Source organism: Garra rufa, chromosome 3 (assembly GCF_049309525.1).
Source record: "Garra rufa chromosome 3, GarRuf1.0, whole genome shotgun sequence".
Lineage (NCBI taxonomy): Eukaryota > Metazoa > Chordata > Actinopteri > Cypriniformes > Cyprinidae > Garra > Garra rufa.
The window spans coordinates 51,167,358-51,179,854 of NC_133363.1; the positions used below are offsets into that span (position 1 = coordinate 51,167,358).

Sequence of the window (12,497 nt, forward strand, 5' to 3'; positions counted from 1 at the left end):
TTTAGTAAAAAATCTTATTAAAAGTCATATTTGTTTTTAGTTTAAACCACTAAAGTCTTTAAATTAAAGCCCCAAAGCATGCTGGGCAATTAGTAGCATCACATGTTAGGACTTGCGGTGCATCCTAAATCGCGTACCAAGTACTTACTTGACGGTTAAAAAAGTATGCTCTATACAGTATGAATATGGGTAATGTGAAAGAAATTTGGACATCTGCCATGTTGTTACTATCATGTGACCTACCAGCATAAGTTGTGTCACTTTACTGCCATTAGGATAGAAAAGAGTCCATTGACTGTGCACTTCAGAATCAAGGCGAAAGCATCTGAGTACTTTTCGCCAACTGTATTTTGAATACTATAAATTCAGACATACTATTCTTTTAGCATAGGAGAGAGTGGGGTAAGTTGAACCACCCATCATTTCTGGCAGACTGGTAAAAAGATAAAAACATGGGAGGAGTGAAAGGCATCTATTTACTATAAAACAAGTTAGATTTTAGCATAACAGATGTAATGGCTGTTATGTCATCAAAATCATCATAAAATATTTATGATGCATATAGGTGATTTAGAAACATATAAATCCTAGCAAATCATTTAGCTAAATATTGGTAAGCTAGCTATTTTTTTCAAAAAAAAATGGCAACTATTGGACAAAGTGAGCCAAATGCTATGGAGTAAATTAAGCCAGCATTTTAATTTACCCCACCATAAGGCACTGAAGTTAAGTTAAATTTCTCAAGCATAAACTGGTAATTTAATGTGATATTATGCAACTGGTTTAGTTTATCATATATATATATATATATATATATATATATATATATATATATATATATATATATATATATTATTTGTAGTTTATTTGTTTATTTGATAGGGACAGTGAAAGTACATCAAATACTTCTCTGAACCGGAAGATGCTTTTCATCACATTATAACCATATTTTTTCCTGTAGTCTCTAAAGGCCTGTTCAGCATTACAGAAAAGCTAACATGCCAAGAATCGTTTGACTAAAATGTTTATTAGTTTCAGTGACATTTATTCCTTCATTCTAATCGAGTTTTTGTTTATTTTACTCAAAAAGCTCTCTGTTTAGTCTGGGAAGGTTACAACTTTGGTGTTCAAAATATTGTTTCAGAAATGCAAACAATTAAAGATCAAAATTTAAACTTTGTTTGGTTGGTTTTATGTTGTTTAAATTAGCTTCAAGAAAAGAAATATGACTGTTTGTAAAAAGAAATTTGATTATTCATTTCTGTTTTTAAAAGAGGTCAGATTCAGATCACATTTAGTTAGATAGTTTACACCCAGATGGTGCATCTTACTACCCACTGTCTCAGATCAACTTACCCCTAACCTGGGGCAAATTGAGCCACAGGGACACCTTTTTAATAAGATGCCATATTTTTAGAACCTTTTGTCATAGATACAATTTGCTAATTTAAAATTATAGGAAATATCCTGAAATTACTTTAGCTACTCTCATTGTACTTCTGCCTCATTTTCCCTTATCTTGAGAACCACATAATTAAAAAACGCCTCATTTAAGTCATAAGACGTTGACATTCGGTTAAATTTCACTTGCAACATCAAGTGACCAAATTGAATGTCAATTCAATTAATGTAATTAATTCAATGTCAAATATCGACGTCAACTGCCATCAGCAAAAATCCAACATTAAGTCAACGACAAATTGACATCAAAAACTGACATCAACCCGATTTTATTCTATTCTATTTTATTCTATTATTATTCTATTCAAATAAATGTTTAGCATATTAGAAAAAATCCCATAAAGAAGTTCCATTTTTGTATTGGAATTCAAATTTCACTCCTTTCATTACTATTTTTTTTATACTCTATCTGCCCTCATCATTGTCTGTTTCTCTCTTTCCCAGCATGTGAATGTAATGGTCACTCTACTAAGTGTAGGTTCAGTATGGCCATGTATCAGCAGTCTGGTCGAGTCAGTGGAGGCATTTGTTTGAAGTGCCGGCACCACACGACGGGACGCCACTGCCAGTTCTGCCAGAACGGATATATGCGAGACCACAGCAAACCGCTCAGCCACCGAAAGGCCTGCCAGCGTCAGTAACAATTGATTTGCCTGTGTGTTTTATGTGAAAATCATGTTTAAGCTGATATATACGTGAGTGAATCATTCTTGCCGTTCCACAAGTGAAAAGAAAAACATGTTTTTTTTTTTGGCTTTGCCATCTGTGGGGTCTGAGGTGTGTGAAAGGCAGCATAGTCTGTGTCTATGTTATGGCTACACTATGAGTGATGGAATGTGCACTGACACTTGCCCTCTGACTGCTCTCATATCTATGGCATGCTCACGGAGCATTTTAGTCAATGTCCCAATATAACAGCAGTTTACGCGGCGTGCTTGTGCATGCATATCACACATCAATGCTTATTTGTAATTTAGTGTGCAAGTTCTTAAAATGTATACAAAACCTAAATTATGTCTCGAAAATACCATTAAATCTCTGCTAACACCTAAATATTTGAATTAGGTAGTAGAATTAATTAAAAATTTTGAAACTGAAAGATTTAGAACTTGTTAATGTTAAAACAGACCTGACTTTTTAAGGGCGTATAAATGTTTGGAGGATAGTTGGAGTTTTGTTTGGATGAAGAAAGCTTGAGCAGAAGCAGAGAAGCAGATCTTTCCTCTCAGTGGTCTCCCAGCCATCACACACATGTTTTATGGGGGAAATCTTGCTCAGAGGTCAATGAGACTTGAATTACAACCGAAGACATGAACCACAGCTGCCTTGTTCTGTGTTGCATTACTCGTCATTTCCCTTCATGTGTCTAAACCTGCTCTCACACTAATACCCTTAGTCTCACTATAATTCTCCTCTCTCTTCCTTCCATTTTTTTCCCTGCATCTTCTTTCCACATTTCCTATTTTTTATCTACGCTTTAATCCTTTCATTTTCTATTTTGTTTCCCTCAGCATGCCAGTGTCACCCCATGGGTGCAGTGGGCCGCTGGTGTAACCAGTCCACAGGGCAGTGTTTGTGTAGAGAAGGAGTCACAGGACAGAGGTGTAACCGTTGTGCCCCAGGGTACAAGCAAGGCCATTCCCCACTCCGGCCATGTATCCGTAAGTATCACACTTTGCATTACTAATTTGACTAGATTCTGTTTATGTTTACAGTAATTACTGATAAAATAGCTATAGGATTAATGATACCCCCACCTAGTTTCAAATTTTAGTCATTACATGCACAGTTTTAATCATGCTACAGCGTGTTTTGCCTTGGTATGCTATAGTTTTGATTTGCATGACAAAATCTATTATTTAATATTTGATGGATAAAATACATATTGCACAAAGGTCTCTGTCTTTCAGATCATGCGTTGGGGAGTAACTAGTTAAATGTAATTGATTTACATAGTTTAATTACAAAATAAATGTAATCTGTTACAGTTAGTGAGAATAAGTGTGTAATTAAATTACAGTTACTTTTAAAAATGTTTACAAAACGATTACAAAAGGGGTTACATCTGAATATTTTTACACACACAGTTTTGATTGATTTCTTTCCAAAACTGCATTGACTGCTCTAAAATATGAGACACCATATGTGAGTTTAGGACACATATTTATTTGATAACTGTTTTATTTCCTATTTTTGGGTTTGTGTAGATGCTTTATTTTTTAAATTAACTTTTCTTTTCCAAGGCATTTTTTTATGTTTCCTGTTATAACTATGAAAAGATTTGATTTAAAAAACAGTATAATAGCTATTAAACTATATCTTGTTATGATTTTAAATCTTAAAATTTCAAATTAAATTATTTTTAATTCTAGTGATGAAGCCTGACAGTAATCAGTGTTATTTCAAAATGACACTAGTATGATTTCTGTCTGATTAAAGTGATTAAATCGTTTTAGAACAGATTTTAAATTCTTCAAGTAAATGTAAACAAAGCTTTAAGTTGATAGTAAACTTTTTGTTTTTATTAAATACATGAAACGTTATTACTCAAATTTCATGAATCTGAGTAAATGTTTTATAAACATTTATAAAGTTTCCAAGGTTTACATTCATTTTATAAAGTTTGTGTCTACCTATCACTGAATTGTATAAATTATAGGCTATATCGGTCGGTGTTCAATAGTGTTCAAAAGTGACAGTGAAGATGTTATGTTACATTAAAAATCCTGAAAAAATGTTTCCACAAAAAAATATTAAGCAGCACAACTGTGTTCAACACTGATAATAATAACACTGATAATAAAAATTATGATTTCTGAGGTGTCATGTGACACTAAAAACCAAAGTAATGGCTGCTGAAAATTCAGCTTTGGCATCACAGGAATAAATTGCATTTTAAAATGTATTTAAATAGTAAAAAACTGTAATAATATTTCATAATATTTTGGATTTTACTGTATTTTTGATTAAATAAATGCAGCCTTGAGCATAAGAAATTTCTTCTGAAAACATTAAAAACTCTTAACTGGCCCCAAACATGTTTAGTCATTGTTGGAGACCTCCTATTGTGTTTTTTCTTAAAAATAAAGGTGCTTTAAAAGGTTTTTCACAGCGATGCCATAGAAGAACCATTTTTGGTTCCACAACTTCACCACAAAGAACTTTTTGTGAAACAAGGTTCTTTATGGAACCTTTTAAACAAAAAAGGTTCTTTTATGGCATCATGAAGCACCTTTCTTTTTAAGAGTGTATGTTTCACCTCAACTGCCCTTGGCCCAATTAAACGTCTTAGTTTATTAACTCCAACCTGAGTATCATTGTCACTTTGCAAACTACTGTTTGTTTATGAAGGATTTAGTAAAAGCCGCTATCTGAAACTCTAACACCTTCCCCTCATTCCTGTGAATAACTGGTTCCATACAAAGTCCCGAAAGTTCTCAGGTGGTGCCACTTGGCTTTCATCAACATTACAATCAGCTTTCCTGGATTTCTGGGTGCTTCATTTTCATTACGTGATAATCCAATGAGTATTGCTGCGTTGTTATATCTCAAAGTTCACAGAACGGCGCAAGCCTCAGGGAGAAGGATGACACGGTATGGCGAACAGCACCTGTCGCGGTGCACAACCAGACCCGTTTCCCTCCCAGCACGACAGACGCATAATTCTTCACGGGTTACGGCTGAGTGATAGAAGAGCTTGTTTGTTGTTCTACATGGATCGTCTCAACATGGATATTTATAGCGTGAGCTCCCGTCTTTCCTGCACCAAAGGCGAGCCGCAGCTAAAAACATAACCAGCACCCGAGGACCGTTTGCCACCTCTCATGGAGCAGGAAACGCAGCCGTCGTTTATCACAGGGAAAGTGACCCAGATATTATTAGCACCTGAAGATTTGTGGCGTTTTTATTTTGGATAACACTGACCAGGAAGTCTCATGTTATCCACATTAAACTCTATCTATACACCACATCCTTTAAAGCAAATAGATTTCTTCAGATCTACATTTGCCAGCTCTTGCCTACTAAATACCTCTGGGGCTAAAAACACTAAAATGAATTTGAAGCGGTTTGACGTTTGATATGAGTTATTGCTGAGGTACTTTAGAGTTTGGGGGGGGTTGGAAAAGGAGGATAAGGTGTCAGTGTCCCAGTTGTGTCAGAGATATGGGCAGAAGTACAGAACTCATGGGTAATATATGGTTGACCCGGCGTTGCAGACCTATCATGGGCCGTACGTATGCGTGTTTGACAGAGGGCGTCCTGATAGGTGGCACTATTGACCTTTAAGACCACACACATGCACGGAATTGTCTGGGCTCACACATTGTGACAAAAGTACGCTTGTTTTTAACACAAGCATTCCACATGCACTAAAACACAACAGGGCAAACTGCAGTCACAGCACACACGTCCCCTTTCTCCCTCGCACACTCTCACAAATGGCAAGTATGCCCTAATGAGCCACCGCAGGGATTAGAACGAGTCACCCACAGCGGAGGTGTGAAAAAGAGGAAGGACAAAATGAAAGGCACACAAATAAACTTGTCACTGCTTGCTGTAATTTAATGAGACCCTCGTCCCCCTTTCTCTCTGTCTGTTGTTCATTCAGGTATTCAGGAGGTTGCACCACCCACCCCAGTTTACCAGCCGCAGTACAGCATTGGTAAGCAATTGGTTCTTCCTTATAAACACACAGGCTCCCATGTTTTATAGGGACATTCCGTAGGCATAATGGTTTTTATACTGTATAAATTGTATTGTCTATCACCCTACACCTAATCCTACCCCTTACAGAAAACTTAGCATTTATAGATTTTCAAAAAAACTTCATTTTGTATGATTTATAAGCTTGTTTCCTCATTGGGACCAAAAAATGTCCCCACAACGACAAGAATTTTGGATTTGGCTGTCTTTGTGGGGACATTCAGGACCACACAAATTTTTTTTTTTTTTTGAGCTTTCTGGTTAGATACACTGTTCAGTTGTGAATTGTCATCTTTAAAAAAGAAAAGAGTATTTAATTTATGAATTGTTAAAGGTTTACACACAAAACAAGCAATGACAAGAAACAACACATTAACAATGAAATAATGTTAAAATAAGATGCACTTTCTACATAATTAAGCATATTAAATGTGATTTACTGCCCCCTGGTGGATCAACTTTGTGCTGTAACCTTTTTGCTTTGTTGCCATATTAATATTAAATATATTAAACATTTTAATGATAAAAATGTTTTGATCTTTAGATGCATTGTATAATTTAAAAAGATAATACTATGTATCTTAACAAGCTGCACAATTGGAATTATTCATGTTTGTATAATTAATAGTCTGGGATAACTAATGCACAATATTTTACATTATTTTTTATAATTAATAGAATTTAAATTTGATCAACTTTGCATAATTGATTCAGTTATTTTCATGTTTATTACTGTGAATCTGCTTTTATGTATACAGCACTTATATAAATAAATTTGAGTTGCTAGTATAACAATAATTACAATCATCAAAATATAAACATGAAATAATATAGATTACAGGCTTTCCTATTTTATTTTCACATACAAATAATCTGAATTTATATGCAGAAGGAAGTCTACATCAGCACCTTTTCTTATAACTTCTAATGTATGCTTTCTATATTCAAATCAACATCAGAATCACTCTTTGTCCACTTTCAGGCTTGCTTAAAAATACCTGGAACTGTCTCTGCAATTATTTGAACAACACTTTATGATATCCACTCACATTTACTGAAATTGTAAGAGTTCTATCCTGCTGTTCACTATAGCTCACACCTATACGCTTTATTTTAAAACTACACTACCAGCCAAAGTTTTTGCACAGTAAGAATTTTAATGTTTTTTTGTTTGTTTTAAAGAAGTCTCTTCTGCTCACCAATCCTGCATTTATTTGATCCAAAGGCAGCAAATTTTAATATATTTTTACTATTTAAAAGAACTGTTTTCTATTTGAATATATTTTAAAATGTAATTTTTTTTATGTATTTTTTGCATCATTACTCTAGTCACATGATCCTTTAGAAGTCAATGTAATAATCTGATTTACTGCTCTAAAACATTTATTATTATTATTATTATTATTAAAACAGCTAATTAGAATTTTTTAGGGTTCTTTAATGAATAGAAAGTTCAGAAAAACAGCATTAATATGAAATAGAATTTTTTGTAACATTATAAATGTCTTCATCATCACACTTGATCAATTTAAAACATCCTTGTTAAAATTATTAATTTCTATAATTTCTTTACCAAAAAATATACTGACTCCAAGCTTTTGAATGGTATGTATAATGTTACAAAAGCTTTTAATTTCAGATAAAGGCTGATCTTGAGATCTTTCTATTCATCAAAGAATCCTGAAAAAAATGTACTCAACTGTTTTAAAAAGTGATAATAATAATATAAATAAAATGTTTTTTTGAATAGCAAATCAGCATATTAGAATGACTTCTGAAAGATCATGTGACACTGAAGACTGGAGTAATGATGCTGAAAATGTAGCTTTGACCACAGAAATAAATTACATTTTAAAATATATTCAAATAGAAAACAGTTATTTGAAATATAATAAATAAATATTAAATAAATGCAGGCTTGGTGAGCAGAAAAGACATTCTGAAAAAACTTCTTACTTTTGACTGGTAGTGTATATTATTGTCTTTTGATTCCACTGTGACCCCTAGCCTCTATTCACTCCCTACAACAACCAACTATTGACACCAAACAGAGATAAGACCAAAAAATATATATCCCTTTTTTCTGGGCCTCACATATGAGTCTCAGGTTGACCAAATGAAGTATTTTCCAGGGCGATGCTATCTTGAAATCTGGCCTGTGACCAGCAGACAGTAAAAAAAAAAAAAAAAGAGCAGCTATTTTCTTTCTGAATAAAATGTGTTGTACCATTGACAGCAACTGAATATTGTGCAGTCTGCCATGATTATGGTAATATATACCTGCCGCAGCTGCTTCGCTAATATCTAAAAAAGTGCAGTGCAGTCCATTACTGCTGATTGATTTCACACACATTACTGTGATCTGCACTGAGTAGAAAGGCCAACTCCAGTTCTCTGGAGATTAAACTGCCTTTTACTTTCACTCATGGGCCCCTGTGCTCTATTAAATACTTGAATAGAGATATAGAACAGCCCTTTACTTTACTTTTCTTGGAGGGATTGATACTGGTGGTCTAGATTGTACAAGATAGATTGCAGTATGTGTGTGATTAACCTTTTCACTATTGCTTTTAGTAAATAAAATAAAAATGTTTTTAAGAGTGTGATAATTTTTTTTCCCTCTCTCTCTCCAGGTGACGAATGTCTTTCTTACTGTCCACCTTCCCAAGCAAGAGTCAAAATGAATTTAGAGACATATTGTCTCAAGGACTATGGTAAGTGCTTAACAAAGAAATTTTGTTTATGCCTCAGAATAAAAAAAAGGCAATTGTGTAAGTTAAATTAAGAAATAAACACTATGATATTAAGTCACAATTAAGGTTGTTTTTCTGAAGTAGAAATAAGAATATGAGGGAAATAGTCAAACCCAAATTTCTCCAGACACCTTCAAAATTTCTCACATTATCACAGTTTATTCACTATAGTTTAGAAAATGAAAACTCAGAGTTAAACTGTGTCAGAACAAATTCGTCTTGATAATGTCAGAAAACTATGTAATGGATTACAATCGACCAGAAAATCCGACAACTAAGGTTGAATTAGCAGTTAAAGAAAAAACACTTAAGCACAACATGGTCAGGTCAAAGTGTCTGGATAATTTTTGGTCCCGAATTTGTATCAGTTTTACTGTAGGTCCACTGTATAAGAAAATTATACTTAATAATATTTCATGGTTTACTTTTTGCTATCCTCACTTACATAAATGAACAATAGTGTCCTGCACACACTAGTAAAATATATAAAAAATGATATCTGGTGTCCGAATAATTTAGTTTTGACTGTATACCACTAGTTGAATGTCTATTGTCTAGAATATTTATTATTCTTTCATGTTTTTAAAAGAAGTCTCTTGTGCTCGTCATAAATAAAACCATTTTAAATAAAAAATAAAAAAAACAGTGTAACAGTTTAATATTGTGAAATATTATTACAATTTAATATAATTGTTTTCTGTATTAATATATTTAAAAATATAATTCATTCCTGTGATGGAAAAGCTGAATTGTTAGCAGCCAATACTACAGTTATTAAAAATGGTTCTTATTATCATCAATGTTGAAAACTGTTTTTGCTGTCTAATATTTTTGTGGAAACAATGATAAAAAAAAATTCAGGATTCTTTGATGCATAGAAAATACAGTAAACAACATTTACAGTTATTTAACAGTGTTTTAAATTGTAACAATATTTTAAAACAATACTGTATTTTTGGTCAAATAAATGCTTTTGTGAGAATAAGAGATTTCTTTACATTTACATTATTTTAAACCCTTTACAGAAAAATTACAGAAGTTTGTGATGCATGATGAAGAACCTTAAGCCTGGAATATACTACATGACCACTATAATCTGTACATATTTTAAACTATTAAGCATCATACAGTTGTCAGCTTTGTAAATGGGTACACAAAAAAGGGCATCATAGACTAATCGACTGAGGATCACACACTACCAGACTTTCAAATTATTCTGAACACAACAATCTCACACTAAAACCTGTGCATTGCAGCTAAAAAAGTCAGAATCTTAGCCCATCACATACTATTATGTCAAATCTGTCAACTCTGAAAAACTGCAGACTTGCTTTGACTTTTGTAATGTATTCTAGTCTTTACTCATATTCTCTAACATCCTTATCTGTTTTCTGTCATACTTTTGTTCCAGTGCTGAAGGTGCAAGTCAAAAGTAAGGAACGTTCCGGTCCCTGGTGGCAGTTTTCCATATTGGTGCAGTCAGTTTTTCGCATGGGCTCTTCACATGTAAAGCGAGGCATTCAAGCCCTCTGGGTTCCAGATCGAGACCTAAGCTGTGGTTGCCCTGCACTTCAGATGGGCCGGACCTTCCTCCTGATCGGAGCGGAGGAAAGCGGCCGGAGTTGGGTTCCCGAGGAGAGGCGATTAGTCGCAGACCGCACCACAATGGCTTTACAATGGAGGGAACACTGGAGCCCCAAATTAAGAGGTTTCCGCGGGCAGGACACCCGGGGAAAGTGCCTACAGGGAAACACCACTGCACAGAAACACTCTCACCCAAACTCGTATGAAGAATACACCCCACCACATCTTAACAAACTGCAGTCTGAGCCACACAGACCACATACACATACACACACAGCGCATAAGCAACATCATTTAACCACACAATCTGGAGGATCAGACCTCACACGCACACACAAAAGAGGAGGAACTCAGGACGGACATGGAAAAGACACAGAAACGCACCTTGAGGAAGGCCGTAAGGCTGAAAACATCACTCAGGAAACACAGCAAGTGATGCAGCACACCCAGAATCCTCTTTCAGGTACTTCAAAGACGAGTCAAGCCAGTGAGCATGAGCAGTACCACCCAACAGCATGTCCAACATGGTCTCCTGGGCCACCTGTCTAACAAAATGAGATATGGTGAGTGGGAATATGAAAGAAAGTTAAAGGGATAGTTCACCAAAAAATGACAATTTGCTAAAAAAAAATATGTACTTGCTCTCAGGACATCTAAGATGAAAATGAGTTTGTTTCTTCATTGGAACAGATTTGGAGAAATTTAGCATTACTTGCTCACCAATGGATCCTTTGAAGTGAATGGGTGCCGTCAGAATGAGAGTCCAAACAGCTGATAAAAACAGTAATTCACAAGTAATCCACAAAACTCCAGTCCATCTTGTGAAGTAATAGGCTGCACATTTGTAACTGTTCTGATGAAGAAACAAACTCGTCTACATCTTGGATGACCCAAAGGTGAATACATTTTTAACAAATTTTAATTTTTGATAACTATTCTTTTAAGAAATACATACGGTGAGTTTGAGCTCACACAAATACTTGGCAAGAGATATTTTGGTTGTCTCTAATCTAGGCTGTTTTTTTTTTATACAGAGCCACTCATTTCAATGAATATTCATTTTTCTGTGAGTATGAGAGTATTTTTGTTAAAAAATGTTGTGTTATATATTCATCACCAGATTACAGAGCCATTTGTATTTTTTTTTTTTTTCAGATGAAACATGCAGGTATTTTTCATGCCACATGCTCTGAGAAAGAAATTTTGCACCTTCCGTCCAGGAAGAGATGAGTCTAATGCAAATAATAAAAGGCTGAAAATCACAGTGTTTTACTCAGGATGTTACTTAAATGGCATCCTGTTTAGTCCACAGTATTTAGTCTGACAGTCAGACATGTAAGACTCTTATTGCTGGATTGTAAGAGGCACATTGTTTTCAGATCAGCAGCTGACAAATCTTATCCAGTCTGGTCTCCATCATTGACAGACATGTTAAGTGTGGCTAAAGATTGTGTGCCTACATTAAGCAATTAATTTTTGTAATGTTTTTGTAAATTTTCGTGGCTAGAATATATCTCACATTGGCAGTGAATTGTATACAACAGATCTATAATATGGAGCCTTTTTAAGTCTTATTACTTGTGAATATTTTAAACTATCATATAATATGTAAATGTTATAAATATTTGTGTATCAAAATGTGACAAAAGTTTTTTTTTCTGTTTAACTTAACGCTCTACCTCATAATAAATATTGTTAACAAGCTTGGTAAAGTCGTTTATTCTATAATACTTACATTTTAAATGTTCCCATTTCAAAAAAATATATATATGCACGAAAAGAAGAGGCAAAAGATAATATGATTCATTTATAGAAAAACAAGAAGTCATCATGAAGAAAAGTTCACGCACATGAGACTGAAAGGGGAAAGACAAATGGAGAGAGACCGTAAAAGCGAGCGAGACGGCCAATGATGCACCTGCTTTGTTTGCACAGGAAACAGCTGTTCTCAGCCTTCCTGTCTGGCTGACTGACGACAGTTAATTTGGTGTAAAA

General features: G+C 34.4%; 1 protein-coding gene across 1 annotated transcript; it reads left to right on the plus strand.

Moving 5' to 3' along the window:
* The first annotated feature begins 1,911 nt into the window (after positions 1–1,911).
* Positions 1,912–12,199, plus strand: ntn5 (netrin 5). Its single transcript, XM_073837495.1, has 5 exons — positions 1,912–2,094; positions 2,973–3,122; positions 6,071–6,124; positions 8,799–8,879; positions 10,330–12,199. Exons 1-5 carry the CDS (start codon positions 1,947–1,949, stop codon positions 11,049–11,051), a joined length of 1,155 nt encoding a protein of 384 aa, XP_073693596.1. The 5' UTR covers positions 1,912–1,946; the 3' UTR covers positions 11,052–12,199.
* The last annotated feature ends 298 nt before the right edge of the window (positions 12,200–12,497 follow it).